Consider the following 18,261-nt stretch of genomic DNA (forward strand, 5'->3'; position numbering starts at 1 on the left):
GTTATTATATCAGCCTTTAAAAATCTACCAGTTAACCTCTAACACATAGCTGCTGTTTTGTTTTGAAACTCATCTAAAGTATTTCTGCAATGAAATTCAGTTGCTTCGGGTTTATACCTGAGCTGCATTTAACTGTTGATAGGCTGTCTTTCTTTGCATTTCACATTATTTGTGAAATTAATGAAAAAAAAAAAAACAGTTTGCAGCAAACATGCAACTTTTTTAAGAAAAAAAGAGGTATCCCTCAAATGTGTGCATTGTAGAAACTTCTGGATGTTGTGATAATTGACATTTGATCTCTGCTAAATAGTATAAATAGGGACATCAAGTATTTTAATTTACAAATAATGTGTTTAATTCGCAAACACGTGTTGAGCTCTGATAGGCTGAAGTGTAAACTTGTTCACACAGGTTAAGAATTCAGTCCTTGATGGGGTGGTCACCCTTGATGGTTGTAGTTAAGATGACTGTATTTTACTGTTACATAAAGCAAGAACGATTAAATTATTACTATTAACTCCTATTGTCTGGGCAAACATCAGGCAAAACAGAAACATAGTATGATCACTGCCGTAAGGAAATTTTAAGCACAAAATAACTTTGTACTCACTTTGAACATAAACCTCTTTCTAAATCAATAAATGATTAAATTCCCCACAATGATAGACCTCAAGAAAACATGTATGGTGATGTTATTTAAGAATTTATAGCACAAATAAATAAGGTGAAAGATGCAAGTTTAAGCACTTAAGCAAAAAATGTTAATGAAACAGAACACTTCCTCTTGGACATTTGACACAATACCATTTACACAAAATCAAGGTTGGCCTTACTAATTTAAAACCCAATGGGCAAATGATATACCAATTATTTGTCACTGTTCAGTTCATAATGACATCGGCTTAACAGGCTGCTCCAAATAAACAAACGTGCAGTTTGGCTGTACATTTGGCATCCAGCCTCTCCCTTTTTGAGGGTGTAATGAGGAGTGTAGTTCATTCAGGTATCCACGTCTGCATTTGTAAAATCGTTACCATGACAATTACCATTAGAACAAGTTCAAACGGAAGTAGCCTTTTCAAAAACGTAAACATCAATGGGCACCAGACTTTTTATCTCAGGGGGAAAACAATTGCATTCGATCTGCAGTGATTGTCCAACACTGACCCTGAGAAATACATGAGCTGAGGGGAAAAAGAGGAAAAGCCATGAATCGACTACTCTGCAAATCAGATAGGGGTATAACATCAAATAATAGCAAATAAAACCTTAGTAACTCAAACCATAAAAGTAAAAAATGAAGTTCAAGGCACATCATCAGTCTAGAGTACAAAATATAAAAAACTTGAAATGGCAGCAAGCTAGTAACTGTATACTATAATTCTATTAACTACAATGATGAGGCACAAGAAACAATAAAGGCACTTTGTGTGCTGTTATCGGTAAAGGCAGTCCATGAACCAAGTAACAGAAACGGCAAACAAGTGAAAGACCAAAACAAAGATCAAACCTGGTGTTTAACTTTTTATGGAGTGTCATATCTAGACCAGGTCCCTGCACACATCAGCTTGTCAGATTTGGACTTTTCTGTCATTTACTACCTTTATAAATTACTTTAATGCGCAGGTCCACAGCGGTAATTTTCACATTACATATGACTGATCAAGAGTTGTCTTTAGCGCATTTTTACTGTTCAGGGCTTCATTCAACAATAGCCTGGTACATATCTAATCAGAAATTTGGGCTTTTGGGTTTCTTTGATGTGCTATTTTCAAAAGCCAAGTTTGGGAAACACTTTGTTGGTTTGAAAAAATAAGACCATATTAACAAAATTGTAAGGATATTCTTTTCTTTTCAGAATATGCCCCAGCCTGAAAAGATATTTACCTTTATTTTTTGATTTACCTTATTAGATTTGATGCAGGAACTTTTGATAAAAAAGCTGATTTGTGTCAAATGTTCACCTCAATCCCTGTCCCAAAATGTTTGCATTAATGTATAACTTGTCATTTAGTTATGAATCATAACGTATGATATATCTGACCATCTTACAGCTAAGTATCCCTTTAAAGCATTTAAAACATTAGCATCTCATTCATACAACCATCTTAAGCACCATGTCTTGAATCAGTGTTAGATACACACCGTAGTGTGTTCATTATATATAAAAAGAAATGTGGAAGGTGCTGTAGTGTAGCAGGTGGTACACACCCTAGCATGACAACCTGTGCAGGCAGACAAGTTTGTTGTTGAGGATAGATATTTAAGTCTTTCCAAAGCACACAGTCATAGTGTATTTGAGAGTCTGTTCGTTTCAGCCAGGTAAAAAAAAAAAAAAGTTTTTTGAGAAACCACCGAGTCACAGCTGATGCCATCCATCCTCCTCTTGCAGGACGAGGATCACACTTCTTCAAAGAAGGCCATCTGAGACATGTACGCAGAGTTTCGCTGTAAAACAAAACACAATAGCACTCTTAGAGGGCAAAGCTGGCCGAAAACGGTGCAAAGAAATATGCATTTGTATTTGGAGAAGTAAAATCACTACTGATGTCATTAATATGTCGTTCATATATTTCACACTTGACATATTGTCATCTCAGAATATAATACACTGCTCAAGAAAATTAAGGGAACACTTACATCACACCATATTTTGATGAACTAATTATCTAAGTTGAAAGTCATGAACCGATTGAGGGCTGGATTCAAAATCACAGACCCACCACCAAACCAGCCATCCTGGATGCTGATGTTTTAGGCATCATAACGTTCATACCGCTGTCCCCCAGACTCTAACACACCTGTCACATGTGCTCAGTGTGAACCTGCTCTCATCTGTGAAGAGAACGGGGCGCCAATGGCAAACCTGCCTCGGTACGTGGGGCGCCGACTCTACTGACTGAGGTATCCAGCGCCCTATGCCGTCTGTTTTTGACAGTTTGGACAGAGACATGCACACCAGTAGCCTGCTGGACGTGATGTTGTAGGGCTCTGGCAGTGCTCCTCCCGTTCCTCCTTGCACAAAGGAGCAGATAGTGGTCCTGCTGCTGGGTTGATGCCCTTCTACAGCCCTGTCCAGCGCTCTTTTCCTGGTATCTCCTCCATGCTCTTTAGACTGGCCTGGGAGATGCAGCAAACCTTCTTGCAACCACATATGGATGTGCCTTTGTGGAGGAGTTGGTCTACCTGTGCAACCTGGTTGCTACAAGGAGTGATGTTCCCTTCATTTTTTGAGCAGTGTATTTGAAACAGAAAGCCTTTAATCTGTTGACTGTTTTGTCTGGAAAAAGGTTTATTATTTAACTACAGGGAGGATTGTATTTCTATTTGGAAGGGATGTTTTTTGGCATGACATTATGTGTTGGGTAATGAAAATAGGAAGTCCAGTTGGCTGTGATTTATGAGCCCATTAATATCACATGGTAGACTGGGAACCCCTAAACAGCATTAGCTGGATAAACTGGTATCTTAACTTTATTGCGTAGGAAAGCAGGTAACCGACCTTCAGTAAAACCAATAATATTAATAATAATAATACAGAGAAGACCACGTGAAGTGATCATACATACGTTGCTTTGAGGTATGTACACAGGCTCCTGGACGTATCCCCTCGCCTCATTGCGGAGGCTGTAGACGCCAGCCTGTTGCTGCTGCTCCTCCAGCTTCAGAGACTCGATCTCTGTCTTCAGCTCTTTCAGTTGGTCCTGCAGGTGTTTACTTTTTTCCATGTACTCCAGCCTGCATTAATGCATGACAAATATCATACACGGGCCGATCTGAACAGTCCTTCTAAAGTGTTGTTGCAGGGGTTATAAGCTCACCTCTCCCTCTCTATCTCCATAGACAGTCTTTTCATGTCTGAGTCCTTGAAGTCGAGGCGTGCGGATGCTGATTCATAGGCAAAGTCGACTGCTTCGGGGGGAGGAGGAGGAGGGGGAGCAGGGGTAGTCGAGTAGGCTGCTATGAGCTGGAGGAGAGGAAAACTGATGTCAAGTAAGTAGTTACAGCTAAAAATAACTCCTGAAATGCATTAACATTCACAGATCAGGGAATCCTACTGTAGAAGTATCTAATATAAATAGCCTATAAGGACAGCAGTTAATCAATAACCTGAGATAACAAACCACAAAAAACTGAACAAAGCTGGATTTATATTTCACAAGATATAACAACCTTCTAAACATGAATAAGCTACATTAATCACAAAATAAATAATAAATAACAAGCAGCAGCATCATCACTGTACAGGGTATGTTGTTTTGGTGATGTCCAGCAGCTTCTGTTTGGCTCTTCGCTCAGCATCCTTTGCCTCAGTCAGGTCCTGTTTCAGGTGATCTGCCTCCTTCAACCTGGAATCAGATGGTTGGTTAGTTAGTTGGAAGTTATTGTTATTAATATATTATCTTTTTTTAAACAGATGGACATAAGGGCAGATATAACTTCATGGTAAATGTTTGACTTTATTAAAAGATAAAGTTAATGCATATAGAAAAGCTGTAAGTTAAGTGATGACTAACTAAAACAAATACTTTAAGCCAATCTAGTCGAGATGATTCCAGACCTCCTCTCAGACTGCTCCACCAGTTTGACAGCCAGCTGCTCTGCCTCCCTCATCTTCTGCTCCATCAGCCGTTTCTCCTCCTTGGTCTTCATGGCGGTGACCTCTAACCTCTGCCTGTCCTGCTCAGCTTCTGCAGCCTTGTGGGCCAAAAGCTTGGCCTCCTCCTCAGCAATCTGGGCCTTCTCTGCCAGCAGGTCCGCGGTCTCCTCAGAGCGCAGCTGGAGAAAAAATACATAGAAACATTTAAAAAGCATTTTTTACAAAATAATATAAGAGAAATAGAGAGTTTAGCACTTAGCATGATGAAGAAATCTGACTCTGTGCTAGGTTGAGCAGTATGCTCTTAGTAGTGGTTCCTTCTTTTGTGTCTGGAAGTGGGCAAGGTTTATCATTTAATCCAGTGGCTTAGGTGTGTTGAGGCTACTGGGTAGCAGCCGAGACCAGCAGGACCCAACACTGGAGCCGCTGTTAGCTTTTGCTCTGAGAACTGTAACCTCCAGCTTTGTTTTTCTTGCTTTGAGCCAACCACCTATGACAATAAAACTTGAACAAGAACCATCTAAAGATTCAATTATTATCTCATGTTAAGGATGAAGCTCTCACCAGTGCCTCGTTGGCCAGTCGTGCCTCGTCCTGCAGCTGGAAAAGTCTTCGTTCCATCTCTTCTTTTGCACGTTCTGCTTCTTCTCTCATCTGCTTTTCCCTTGCCAGGATTTGACGCTCCATCTAGATGAAGAAGAAGAAACCCAAAGTTAGGACAATCAACCATGATCATTGATAAGTATGACCTTAGTATCCAAATGTATGCACAGTGTACATCAGGTCTAATCTGTTATTATATTTGCTCCAATGAAGCTAAGAGGGCACTGACCTTCTTGCGGGCCTTCTCCTCTTTCGCTTGAGCCTTCATCTGTTGCACTTCAATGGAGTCCACCTTCCTCCTCCTCATGAATAGATCATGGTTACCAATGCACAACTGCAGAATCTGAAGATGCAGGTAGTATATATATATATATTATATTTTACTTCACAACTTTCTTCTCACTTTGTTATAGTTACATTGTACACGAGAGGTTAACCAACCAGCTTGTTGACACGCAGTTGAGATGAGTAGAACTTGAATACATCTTTCTTCTTATCCAGTGGTTTGATTGTGAACTACAACATGGGAACATTTACAAAAACGTTCAGTTCCTGTGAAAAACTGACACAATTTTCAAGCATTGTTTCAACAGACAGCACAGTTTTGATGCCTTTACAAAAGTAAAGCTGATGGCTGCTGATGAACAACTGTATGCATTGTATCAATAGTAAAAAGAACATTTCAAGTATATTTTCCAATAACCATTGCACCATTTCCACTTCTAGCAAAAGAGTGGAAGGAGACAGAGAAAGCTTGCATTACCTCCTTTTCGCTGTAAGAGATGTTGCGGATGCCGCTCCAAGGAAAGGATTTGTTTGGGTTGAGTTTGCTGTTGGGGCTGTAGATATGAAGACCCTGAGCATCAACTCCAAGTAACAGGTCTGTGTCCCTCTTATTTTGCTGTCAATGTGATGTGTGAGAGATGTGCAAGACAGAAATGTAAACCAACGTGATGGAAAAGTATTTATGTTAATTGATGGAACATCAAAACAGAGGAAGTAAGTAGTACACTCACAGTAATGGCAAAGTAGCTGACACCGTACATCTCAAGATCCTGAGCAATTTTTAAGTATTCCATCTCAGCTTCATCCCTGCGTGAGGAGAAGGCATGTCAGAGCGTGATGCATTTATCACACTTTAACTGAAGAATCTGAAACTACACCATTCTGTAAAGGGTTTAATTTTTCTCTACATGCTGAGATTCTGAAGCCCTCCTGGGTCAGTCCTACCTGGCGATGCCTCTGTGCTCTGCATACCAAGCTGTGATCTTCTCCTCCCACATGTCGGCTGTCATTTGATATTGCATCAAAACCTGGGAAGCAGATTCAGGATTACAGGAAAAAACATGATATACGGCACACACACAAACATTCACAGTAAAGTTCTTACTCCAGGTGATCAACAAGAGTACTACATACTACTGTAAACTTACTCTTTTGGGCAAAAGCTCATCTTGTGCCAGGAAGCCTGGCTTGTGAAAGTTTGGATCATAGTCCCCGTACTATGATTGAGAGAGTGGTAAACGAGGAAAGAAAAAACAATAAGGCTGTTACTATTGTACTATTAGCATAACGTAAAAGGATAGAAGTCAAACTGAAAATGAAATACAGAATTTGTGCCCCGAAGAAGCTCTTATGTCCATAAACGGAGAGTTTCTTAGCATTAAGCGGATCAAAACTTTATTATCTAAAAGTGTATTTGCATGAAGCATTAATTTCAGGTTTAAATGGACAATATGTTGAGATACAGATAGGACAAGCATACTACAGGTGCAGGAAATTATAATAAGCAACCATTAACCTTGCATGGCTTTCTTACCTTTGCCTGGACAGCATATGATGCCAACAGAACAGACGCTTCAGGGGAACAGAATATCTCTTCATCTAATATCTGTTTTTTCACCTATACAAGAATGTGAAGACATTAGTAGTGGAATCGATTGTCAGTCCTACTGATTCAACTAAATCGATCTGCTAGAATAAATAGAATGAATCGCTTTGGCTTCACCAATAATCAATATAAATGTGTTACATCTTATGAATCGTGATTCTTAATTATGATTAATGTTTTAAGACTTTTAAGACACTCTCTCCCCTGCCAGCATGAAGCCTATTGAAAAATGTTCAAAATAACTGAGCAATGTTTTGTATTCAGCATAAAATATTATGCAAGACTACTTTTTTATAGAATAAATATGTTTAATAAGTAATTCTGTTCTTGTCTGTTTGTTTTTTCCCCTTTCAGAAGAATACAGATAGTCTCACTTGCATTACTTCATGTTTATTTCATGGATATAGAAATTTGGTTAGAAGTTACTGAATCGAATCGAAAAAAAAAAATTCACACCCCTAGAAGACATGTATTAAAAACATGGAATACTCCTAAGGTGTTTGTAAAAAAGATGAGGCCAAAGTAGTGATGCACAGATTCTGACTCAAAAGGATGGATCGGTTATCATGACCACGAGGCGATCTGGTATGGGATTATTCTAATATTTCCGTACGTTATATCCATGTATTTTCCCATTTTGTTGCATAAAGTTAGTGTTAAAGTCAAGCTTGAAGTTGCCTTACATCAGTACTTACGGCCGATGCCTAAAGCCCACATATTGTATTGGGACTGAAAAAGTGACTGGTGCACCCCTAGGCCAAAGCTCATTTTAGAAAGAAATGTTATCAGTTAGATTACCTGTAAGAAGAAGAGGTGCTGAGTTATCTCTTGGACAAGCTCTTCCTCGACTTTTTCAGGGAAGAATTTTGCCAGGAAATGAAATGTTATGGGAGAGTCCTTGGGAACCTCCTGGTCCAAGACCTTGGTGAACAAATTCACAAGATAAGAAAAGTGACGCGTTTGTTAGACCCGACTCAGTGAAGTCAGAATGTCATGTCATGATTAGTGACATGATGACTATTTACAAGCATCACACTCAACAATTAGGCAATCCATTGCTTAATTGGTAGACTTATAATTAATCAACAATTTAAATAATCAATGAATGACAGTCATTTATCAAGCAAATATGACAAACATTAAATTGTTCTGATTAATAAAGTTTTGTCAATTTTAAGATAATTTCAAAGGGTATTTTTTATGTGATGGGTACTATTTTAAGACATTCTTTTATTAGAGATTATTTGACATTAGCCTTGATTTTCAAATATTGGGTTACACATACAAATCATCTGCATTGTGCAAACCATTTACACACATGTTCTCTGGCATATAGTTCAAGTTTGATCACACAGGCTCACTCCTTCACTCACCCGCTTCTCTTGTTTCAGCCAGGCATAGGTGTCCTTTACTGTGTACCTGAGTCCAAAGAACCAGGTCTCCCGCAAACCAACAGTGCGACACACCAGGTCAAACAGGTCTTTACCTTTCCACTTCACCTGAGAAAAAACATTTAAATGGGACAGTTCAAACAGAAATTTTAAAAAATCATATTTTTCAGACCTGTAGGGCTATTTATCGATTGTAATTATTTAGGAGCAAGTTACTTAGTTTCGGAGATATTGTACCTTAACATAGAGATGTCTGTCTTTTCTCCAAATATATGGGACTCGTGCTTCTTAAAACATCAAAAACATTTAAAATCTCAACTTCTCTCTTTCCAGGAATCATGACCTGGTTACTCAAAATATGAGCAGTTTTGTGTAGGAAATATTTTCTATTTTCAGCCATAATTACCATGTGAAAAAGCACACAAAAAGGTGGATTACCATGAGTAACTGGGTCATGATTTCAGGAAAGAGACATTGCTGTTAAGCCTGACATATTTACTGCAAATATCTCAAAAACTAGGCAACTCACAACATAACATTGTAGATCGATTGATATCATCAAACCAGTGGGTTAAGATTCTGAAAGCATGCCGGTCTGTACTAATTGCCAGTAACTTCCAGGGAAGTTATAGATGCATGTTTCAGACCATTCTTCAGTGATGCTGAGCTTGTCTAAACAAATCCATACCTCACAGCTGAACTCCATTTCAGCATCCATGGTGATAACTTTGACTTTGAAAGTCTTTGGCTGTTTCTTCTTTAATCCGAGGATTGACATTTTGAGGGTGTTGCTGTCAACGAAACCTGTGGAAAACAACGCCAACGAAAGTATTTCAAACTGCTCCCAGGACTAAACATGACATTTAACACAAGCGACGTGGAGGATGCATGTAGTAACTGAAGTGGAACAATTTGATGAATTTACGATCTAAAACTTTTAGGGAGATTCAAACCACCGTTATGACAGATAACGTATCTCTTGTTTGAGTCGATAATTAGCTACCGTTAGATAAAAAACTTAGGTTAACGTTACTTGTTTTGTTAAATACATCATGCAGCTGAACTGTGGATGAGGCCCGTTACCAGCGAGTAAAGTTAGAAACTTCTGCCGTCCAACAAGGCTCACATGAGGCTGGGCTTTTGTTGTTGTTGGGGGAATCCAATGCTAGGCTAACTGATGTTACTAGACGAAGTTAGCTTCCCAGCTATGCCACGGAAACGCTCCAAAACAAGTTCCAGAAAGAGCGCAACTTTTGGGATGTCTCCATTGTGAAATGTATCGAACGAATTCACTTCTGAACTGTTAAAGTTATTTCAAATAGCAGTTGGAAACAACTTCGGCAACGTTATCGGTAGGTACGTGCTTTAGCTGGTTAGCTTGCTTTTAAATAACAGGAGGATTTTCCAGAAGATTTTTGTTTTGACTCCGAAGTCACTCTATAGGTGGGAACACGAATTGCAGCCCGTGATAAAGCTACTGCGCATGTGCACGAATTTGGAAGGGTGAATGCCGCCTTCAATGGTTGTCGGAGATATAGCCACTATGAAGATGAGAGGCAAAAGATGGGAATGGCTAAGATCTCGAGGGATGGAAGCTTGTTTATCATGTTTAAAACTGAAGAACTTTTGGTCACATTGGACGGTACACTACTAAAAGTACATGTGACTTCTGTGTGCAAAAGGAAACAGTAGGACGTGTTATGACATGTTACTCTGCCAGAAAAAAAGAAGGCAGCTCATCAAAAACCTCAGGAAGAAAAAAGTACAGTTTAATGCTTAATAGATATTCTGTAAAATAATTAAAGAACTAAGTGTGTCGAATCATATCTTAGTATCTAAGATCAACAACTATTATTGGAAAATACGAGCCCATTTATTTAATTTCACTCTATTAGCAGACATCCTGAACCACACTTCTCACTGCATACCAGTTGGTGGCGGTAATGCATCAATTCGTTATTTGCTAACCGCTACTAAATCCCGAAGAAGAAGAAGTAAAAGGAGGGTGGGGGTGAGGAAGAAGCACCTTTTCCACTAGGAAAACCACGGAAGTCAACAATGCCCGTCGCATTATGCTTCTTATCAAAACATAGTGTTCCGCTTATATTTTAGAAATAGCAAGGGGAACGAACTTGATGACGTGAAGCTCAGAAAACTGAACTTAACGGTGACTTCCAGTGTATTATTGCTCGGTGCTGACGTAGTGTTCACTCACACATTCAAACTTCAACCTCAAACGAAGGCTCTGATATCGGTCATTTTCATCACATGAATGTAATTGTATGTGCTGCAGTCTTTCTTTGAACTCGTTGGCATAGAACAAAAATGGCAGCTGCCCCTACTAACACGTTTGACAACGTGAAAGCGACAATCTTATCAGCTCATGAAGACTCAACACCAGCACAAAAGGTCAACTTCTACAACAAGTGGGCAACAAACTATGATCAGGTGAGAGGCCGGAAGTACAGTACAATTAATCTTATTTTTAAAATATAGGAATGTTTTAACTGATATTATTGTGCAGCAATTAAGTTAAACATGTCTGATTGAAAGTCCAAAAATATATATGATTATGTGGCTTTCTGTGTATTCTATAATGTTTCTGCAGCCCTCCAACTCATACGACCAAATAGGTCGTGTGTCACGTCCTCAAATATACGACCTCTGGGAGCGTATTGCGGAGATTCTTCCGCAACGATAGTAGTGGTTAAGGTTAGGTATAGGTCGACGTGTGGAGGGGGTCTCTGCCGATGATTGACGAGGGGCAATCGTCCGCGCACGCGCGGGGGGGGGGGGGGGGGGGGGGGGGTTAGGTTTAGGTCGACGTGTGGGGGGGGTCTCTGCCGATGATTGACGAGGGGCGATCGTCTGAGACACCGGAGTGTCGATATTTACTTGCCCGCTAGAGGGCGCGCTATTTTGAAACGTAACATATGGTCGTAATTCGGTGCTTGACACACGACCTATGTGGTCGTTTTCTCGAGGAGGACAGTCTGCGTTAAAAACATTTTCTTTATGACTAGCCAAATGTAGTTTTGCAGTGCTCATGTTGACCTTCTGATAGCCACTGTTCTCCCTTCACACTGGGTTGAGTAGGATGTGGCGGTTCTGGACTACCGAGCTCCAAGTCTGGCAGCAAACAGCATCTCCTCCCATTTCAGCGGTGATCGTGAAGCTGCTGTCGTGTTGGATGTGGCCTGTGGCACAGGACTGGTGGCCAAACAGGTAACTTACAGTCTTGACGTAGTAGTATTTCACAATAGGCCTTTTTATCCCATTTTTCATATTACCTCTCCTCTCTCCTTGTATTTATTTTCTTGTTTGGATGACAACTTTTATTTAAAACCAGAAGTCTCTTCCTGATCTTGCAAATTAAAACAGCGGACCCTATCTTCTATTTTAGTTTCCATGTTCAATTGATTTTTACCGGTATGACTCATAATCAACTAAATGTGTCCTTGTTGTCCAGATGAAGGGACACGGATTTGGACATTTTGTGGGTATTGATGGCAGCAAGGCTATGTTGGAGTTGGCCAGAGAGAGCAGGTTGTACCAGGACCTGAAGCAGTCCATGCTGGGAGTGGAGCCGATACCTGTCCAGTGGGGTAATCTGATTATTTAAATGTTTTCACATGAGTCATTTATCACTGTGATTCCTCAGCTGAGTGGGTTGGCTCAAGATGTAAACTTATTTTGCAAAAAAACCTGCATCTTTCACGATATGATGTCTTAGAAATAGTATTGCTCTTTTGTGTTATCTCATACGGTAAACTCTCATCATCTTTCCTTCCACCTCTCCCCTTTACTTTAGGTTTGTTTGATGTGGTTGTGATTGTCGGAGCACTGAGTGTCGGTCAGGTCCCAGTTGGTGTCGTCAGAGAGTTGTGCAACTCCACCAAACCAGGTGAGAAGGTGTTCGGTTTGATGCCGCTTCGACCTGTGGTTGTAAATCAGTATCTCTGATACTGCACTGTCATCTGTTTCCACTAGGTGGCCATGTTTGCATGACAACCAGAAGCAACCATGATAATGTGCAATACAAAGCCTCCCTGGAGCGTGAGCTGAAGCAGATGGAAGAGGAAGGGCTCTGGACTTGTGTAGAGGTGGCTGAGGTAGAAGAGTGGGAGAGAGCGGTGTCAGAGCAGGAAGACGGCTACATATCTGGTGCCCTCTACCTCTATAAGAAGCTATAGCACATTGCATGACAATGTAGATGCTACTTCACACCAGCAGGAGAGGTACAATACAACTCAATAAGATACAAAGTTTTCATAAGGAAAGTCTGATTTTGTTAAATTAGTTTTTTAAATCGTCAGTCTCTTTAAAACCAGAAGTTAATGATGTGAAGCTTCATTCGTGGAAGTAAATGTCAGACTTGAAATTTTCATGACATTTCATTATCAGGATTATTGTAAATATTGTCTCGGTGATTTGAAAAAGATGAGTAGTTCACTATCGGGCTAGAGAAGTGAAAAAGGGAGCCTTATTTAGAAAAATTCAGATTAAAAGAATAATTTAAAGTTCTTTATTTATCCTTCATATATGCAGGGAGACCAAATGATTCATGATTACCTTTTAAGATGTATTTTCTTTTGACGTCTGTGACGCAATAAAAATATTTGCTTCTTAACTAAATGTCAAGTGATTTCAGTTTGTTTTAGCACCATTTTAGATCATGATATTAAAATTTCATATTGTCCCTCGCCTCTTCGTTATGAAGCTTTCAGGTGGGTTAGAAAAGGATAAAGGACACTACTCCCTCTCTCTTCTCTCTTTTCTCTCCTTCAATGTTGTTTTTTTACCTATAGCCATTCAAATCCCCTTCACATATGTTCTGCTTTAATTGCTTTAAATAGAAAATGAGTGGCGAAAGATGTATGTGACCCTTACTCCTCGTCTCTTCTCTTTGGACTTTCTTTAAATCAATGTAAAATTATATAATACAATTATTGTGTGACCAATTTGCACTGTGGAGTACTTGAGTGAGAAGGTATGGACCTGAGAGAATGTACTTCTCATTTTGAGTCAAGAGATTTTATTCAAATTCAGATTTTCAATAAACTGACTTGAAGAAAAAACACTCTGTAAAGAAGTCTCATTCTACATAAACACATCTGTATAAACTATGGAGCAGTGCACTTTTCACAGTAAGATAAGTGTGTAAATATGCAGTAGTAAATAGTATGAATAAATAAGAATATTAGTTTTAATGTACAATATAAATAATTGAAGTGTTCATTCCAGAATAGCACAGTTTAATTATTGCACTTAATTATTGTTCTGTTGAGTTTGTGTTGCATAGATGAATATAACTATATATAACTATATATCTATAGACAACACTTTATCATCAAATAAACATTAGAAATCTGCCATTTTGTAGACGAGCTATATCTGATCCTGAATCCAATCAATGTAACCGTGAAGTTCTTAACGTCTGTATGACTATAATTAATGTTTATCTTAATTTGAGCACTTTAGGAGTAAATGTTTGTTCGCCACAAGGAACCATTTGTACGGAGCATGTTCCGTGGGGAACACCAAACGGCATTGAACAAGGTCAGTAAGGACAGCGGGTTACATGTGCATCGGTGCTTTTATAACCCCCTTCCAAAGGAGGTGCAAACGGAGTGGAAGTTGGTTAGGAGAAGGTGGAGGAGAGAGTGGAGGGTTGGATGGGAATTGGGCCCGAATGTATGATTATCTGACCCCTGACCTTTGATCCCTGGCCATAATTCAGCAGTGTGAAGGATCTCTGTATTGTCCTGACCGAAGTATTTGGGTTACGACCTTGGGGTGTAAGACACTAGATATAAACTTTCCATGGGCTTCAGTGATTAAAAAAAAATAATAAAAAATGCTGGATTAAAAGTCATAATGAAAGGTGTGAAAGACTTTCATAATGTTCTAACAGACAGACAGTTGTTGTATTCGTTAATAGTTCACTCCCTTCTCTAAATGTAATCAGATAACCCTCCATCACACTAAAAGGCCTTGGAATGATTGTGTTTCTCTCCGTGTGTATTAATAAACGAGGTGTATACACAGCTGTGACTGCACGACAGGATATCATAGTAAAAGTGCTCCACCAGTCTGTAGCAGCTTGTATTTTCTCACCAGCAGAGATCACAGTGAATCATCTCAGGCCTTGAATCAAACACTTGTTGTTTTTTCCTTTCGTTCAGCCGGCTGAAGTTTGGAGACTATATAAGACCGTTGAACTCTTCCAATGTACCGTTTTGGGAGGACGTGTAACTGGACAATGAGGGTTGTTCTTGGGCTGCTGTTGTTGCTGTTCGGCCTGTGTGGGTCAGGGGCTCGTGGGGAGGTTGGAGGCCTCGGAGAGGTGGATGAGAATTAGGGCAACAGTTAATACGAGGGCCAAGATGCTGTATATAATTTGCTGTTAACGGTCTGCTCTGTAATACACTGCCGCTGCATGAACTCCAGACTTGCAGACCAGACTGAACAGCAGAGAGTGAACTTCTCGTTAGCAGACAACATGCAGGTGATGATCGTATCTTCTTGTTTCTAATTCATTCCAGTTTAACTTAAATGACTAACATTCATGTTTATTTTATTTTGTCACCAGAGACCTTGCTGTATTTCAGTGTGATGTCTGTGTCGTGTAATCCAACATATCCTGCATCAATCAGACTGTATTTGGCGTCTTCACCAACATCGGCAATGGTTACAACCCGGCTGCAGGTAATACTGCAGGTCACATGATCAACATCGGTCATGTGAATCTGCATGAATCAACTGTTTGGGTTTCAGCCCCAGTCAAAGAGGTGTACTCCCTCCAGATCACCGTGTGTGGTAACCACACAGGGCTTATGGGTGTATGTGTGTACAAAAACAACCAAAGGATGATTTTTAACATGGAGTGGAAGGAAGACACACTTCATAAGTATTTCACTAACTCTGTTGTCTTGGACTTGAAATTCACCTGCATGGTTCTCCCTTCAACCTATTCTCTCTATGATGATGGAGACAACCACAACCCGTCTCTCCTCTCAGTAAGGAGGCTGTTGACGCTGCAGTGTGACACATTTATCACAAACTCTGTTGTTATTGGCAACGCTGCGGTGCATCGAACAATGGGATTCTAAATCTTCCCTCTTGTTTCATCACACGAAAACGACATTTGAATAAATCAAAGACTCGTTGTAGTTTTTGGATTCTTTTTGCTATGCTGAGGTATTCTTATAGAAAGTTTTAATGAACTGCATGGATACTGTAACTATTTGGATTCTAACCTGGACCAAACTAGGCTTATTTCAAAATAACTGAACATTTGACATATCAACAGTATTTAAGTTGACATGGGGAACCTGATTAACTGTTCAATTCAATTTTATTTATAGTGTCACAACAGAAGTCATCACTTCACACATTGAGCAGGACTAGAATGCGCTCATGATTTTCAGAGTTAATACATTTTTAAAGTCCCAACATCACCCAGCGACAGTGGTGAGAAAAACCTGCCTTAATAGGCTTTCAGGCAGAAATCTCATGCAGCCCAGGCCCTTGGGTTCCAACTGCATTTGGTGTTGGTAGTATAGTAGTAGTAGCATTACTGTTCCTCACATATCCTCAGTTACAGAGCAAGATTGTCAGTAATTTGCAGATGTGTTTGTGGCATGATGAATTGTCCAATATTCCTTCTCTTTCAGCTCTGTTTGATGATATGCATCCTGGTTTAGGACCAACTCTATGGAATATCTGAGGTGAAATATCTCACTTTTTAGCTGGTTAATACTCCATATGTTTCATTAGTTTGTCCGAACCCCAATGTACCCAGGGACCTCACTGTAGCTAGGCCTGCCTGCTTGAGAATGTATAAATGCCAAAGGCACAGTGCTCTGCTCTCACATATCACTCATCTTGAAGACAACCATAGGTTTTTATTTGACATTTTTCACCGCCTGATTCAAGCCAGAATCCCGGCTCCTTGTCGAGAGGACAAGAGCTAATTGCCAAATAATCAATTTACTTGTTTGTGTCAAAGCCTGAAGCCAAAATTAAGATAATTACTTGATTAATAAACGTACGTAAGGTGTGTTCAAAATGTGCTAATTGAGAGATATAGATGTATTAATATGTGATTTCTTATGTTTATACTTCAACATTTTATTTTCATTTTTCTTAATGATGCCGAGTATATTGATTATTTGGCAATAAACTCTTGTCCGAGAGATTAAAATCAGGTCTTAAAAAGTAAAAGAGCACAATTGTGCGTAAGTTCTTTTGGTGTTGTCAAGGTGAATTGACATTCATATTTCAAGCCTTTAAGCCAGGTGTGATGCGTTCACTGCTTCAAGGGATACACTGGAATCTGGATTGGGCCTTTTTCCTCCTCAGTGTGGTGAGAATAATAAAAATGGAATAAAAACAAAAATAAGTTTACATAAACCTTTAATGTCTGACATCATATGATGTTTTATTGTTATTTTTTTTTATATTTTAAGCTATGTTGCTGAGCTAAGCTATAGTCATTTCCCTTGGAGGACAATAAAGATATGATCTGAGCCGAGATGAACTTGGTGCAGACATTATTTCTAACTGGCACATTAGATTTGATTCGATTCAGCTTTATTGTCATTGCACAAGTGTGGACTGAATGAATAATAAACCACAGAGGGGAACTGATGGAAGGGATGTAACTTTGATATTTACAAAATGAACAAAACAATATAGAATAGAAAGGTCAGTGTGAGTTAACCCATCAGCCTTGGTGTGTTTTGTTTGTTTTTTTAAAAGCACAATAGGTAGACTGGGTAATAACAAATAGTTATATATATATATATATATATATATATATATATATATATATATATATATATATATATATATATATATATATATATATAAAATTCCCCTTTACAGAATCACTATGGGCCTTTTTGCTGCATAAACTGTCTCAAAGGCAATGATGGATCCGCTCGGATGAGATTATGTTTACACACAAAAAGGGATTTTCTCCTAAGAACTAAAGAGTGAGACGAGGATGAGTGGATGAGGGAGAGGGTTTCCCTCTCGGGGATTCATGGCGGTGAGATGTCCAGCGGCCGGAGGAATATCCGATTCGGGAGAACGGGCATTTTCACAGAGCTCCCTTGGAGATGGGTTTGCAACCTCTTTAACTGTGGAGAACTGTGGATCTATTTTCGCTGCGATCTGTCCCATGACATTTGGCCCACAGATTAGAGTAACAGGAGAGGAGCATACTTATAGAGGCTGTGAATCTCATTGTAGACACCGCTGGCTGGAGAGGAAGGGCTACAAAGACATAAAGGAGTGAAATCACGTACTACTCGGAGAGAAAGAGAGACCAGGCTTTTGAAAGAGTTTCGCTGTGAAGGCATTTAGAGGAGGGAGATAATTGGATGCCAGAGGACTCGTCTCAGCAAAAGCAAGAATGCAAACTCCATACTTTCTATGAGCGGGAGGCAAGTGGAGGAGGTGAAGTCAGGTGACAGGGGCTGTCAAATCACAACCAATATCTATCCACACATTTAATATGAACAGAATTAGGTTGTTTTTCTTCCTGTAGGATTGAATCTCGGTCATAAGCCCAGTTATACATCAGATCTTCACTCTATTGCTTCTTCAGAGATATTGATCCTCGCGTGGATATCCTGCTTCGCTGCAGATGAAGGCTTCGCCGCTCGGTGAACCTGGCGAGGAATGAATGAATGCCTGAGAAAGAAATGGTTGAATGCAATCCCATGACCTACTCTTACTACAACTGGGCCGCGGTTGTCTGAACAATA

At 39.6% G+C, this 18,261-nt stretch overlaps 2 protein-coding genes across 2 annotated transcripts; one reads left to right on the plus strand and one right to left on the minus strand.

The window, feature by feature from the left end:
• Positions 1 to 676: 676 nt before the first annotated feature.
• Positions 677 to 9,890, minus strand: nf2b (NF2, moesin-ezrin-radixin like (MERLIN) tumor suppressor b). Its single transcript, XM_084029268.1, has 17 exons — positions 9,569 to 9,890; positions 9,174 to 9,289; positions 8,468 to 8,593; positions 7,893 to 8,015; positions 7,023 to 7,106; positions 6,637 to 6,705; positions 6,434 to 6,516; positions 6,220 to 6,295; positions 5,967 to 6,104; positions 5,645 to 5,719; positions 5,433 to 5,546; positions 5,165 to 5,287; positions 4,562 to 4,779; positions 4,247 to 4,349; positions 3,822 to 3,967; positions 3,570 to 3,738; positions 677 to 2,448 (listed from the first exon to the last, which is right to left on the minus strand). Exons 2-17 carry the CDS (start codon positions 9,261 to 9,263, stop codon positions 2,401 to 2,403), a joined length of 1,785 nt encoding a protein of 594 aa, XP_083885394.1. The 5' UTR covers positions 9,264 to 9,289; positions 9,569 to 9,890; the 3' UTR covers positions 677 to 2,400.
• A 591-nt stretch (positions 9,891 to 10,481) lies between these two features.
• Positions 10,482 to 13,473, plus strand: mettl27 (methyltransferase like 27). The gene is made up of 5 exons (XM_084028413.1): positions 10,482 to 10,933; positions 11,582 to 11,710; positions 11,955 to 12,090; positions 12,297 to 12,389; positions 12,476 to 13,473. Exons 1-5 carry the CDS (start codon positions 10,811 to 10,813, stop codon positions 12,676 to 12,678), a joined length of 684 nt encoding a protein of 227 aa, XP_083884539.1. The 5' UTR covers positions 10,482 to 10,810; the 3' UTR covers positions 12,679 to 13,473.
• The last annotated feature ends 4,788 nt before the right edge of the window (positions 13,474 to 18,261 follow it).

Source organism: Eutrigla gurnardus (assembly GCF_963514095.1).
Source record: "Eutrigla gurnardus genome assembly, chromosome: 15".
NCBI lineage: Eukaryota > Metazoa > Chordata > Actinopteri > Perciformes > Triglidae > Eutrigla > Eutrigla gurnardus.

Coding starts and splice junctions, on each gene's coding strand:
- nf2b (XM_084029268.1), bottom strand. CDS start 9,263: ATGTCAATCCTCGGATTAAAGAAGAAACAGCCAAAGACTTTCAAAGTC. Junction 5,547..5,644: donor AACTGCGTGTCAACAAGCTG/GTTGGTTAACCT, acceptor CTGCATCTTCAG/ATTCTGCAGTTGTGCATTGG. Junction 3,968..4,246: donor TCACCAAAACAACATACCCT/GTACAGTGATGA, acceptor CCTCTCCTCCAG/CTCATAGCAGCCTACTCGAC.
- mettl27 (XM_084028413.1), top strand. CDS start 10,811: ATGGCAGCTGCCCCTACTAACACGTTTGACAACGTGAAAGCGACAATC. Junction 11,711..11,954: donor CAGGACTGGTGGCCAAACAG/GTAACTTACAGT, acceptor CTTGTTGTCCAG/ATGAAGGGACACGGATTTGG. Junction 12,091..12,296: donor GCCGATACCTGTCCAGTGGG/GTAATCTGATTA, acceptor CCTTTACTTTAG/GTTTGTTTGATGTGGTTGTG.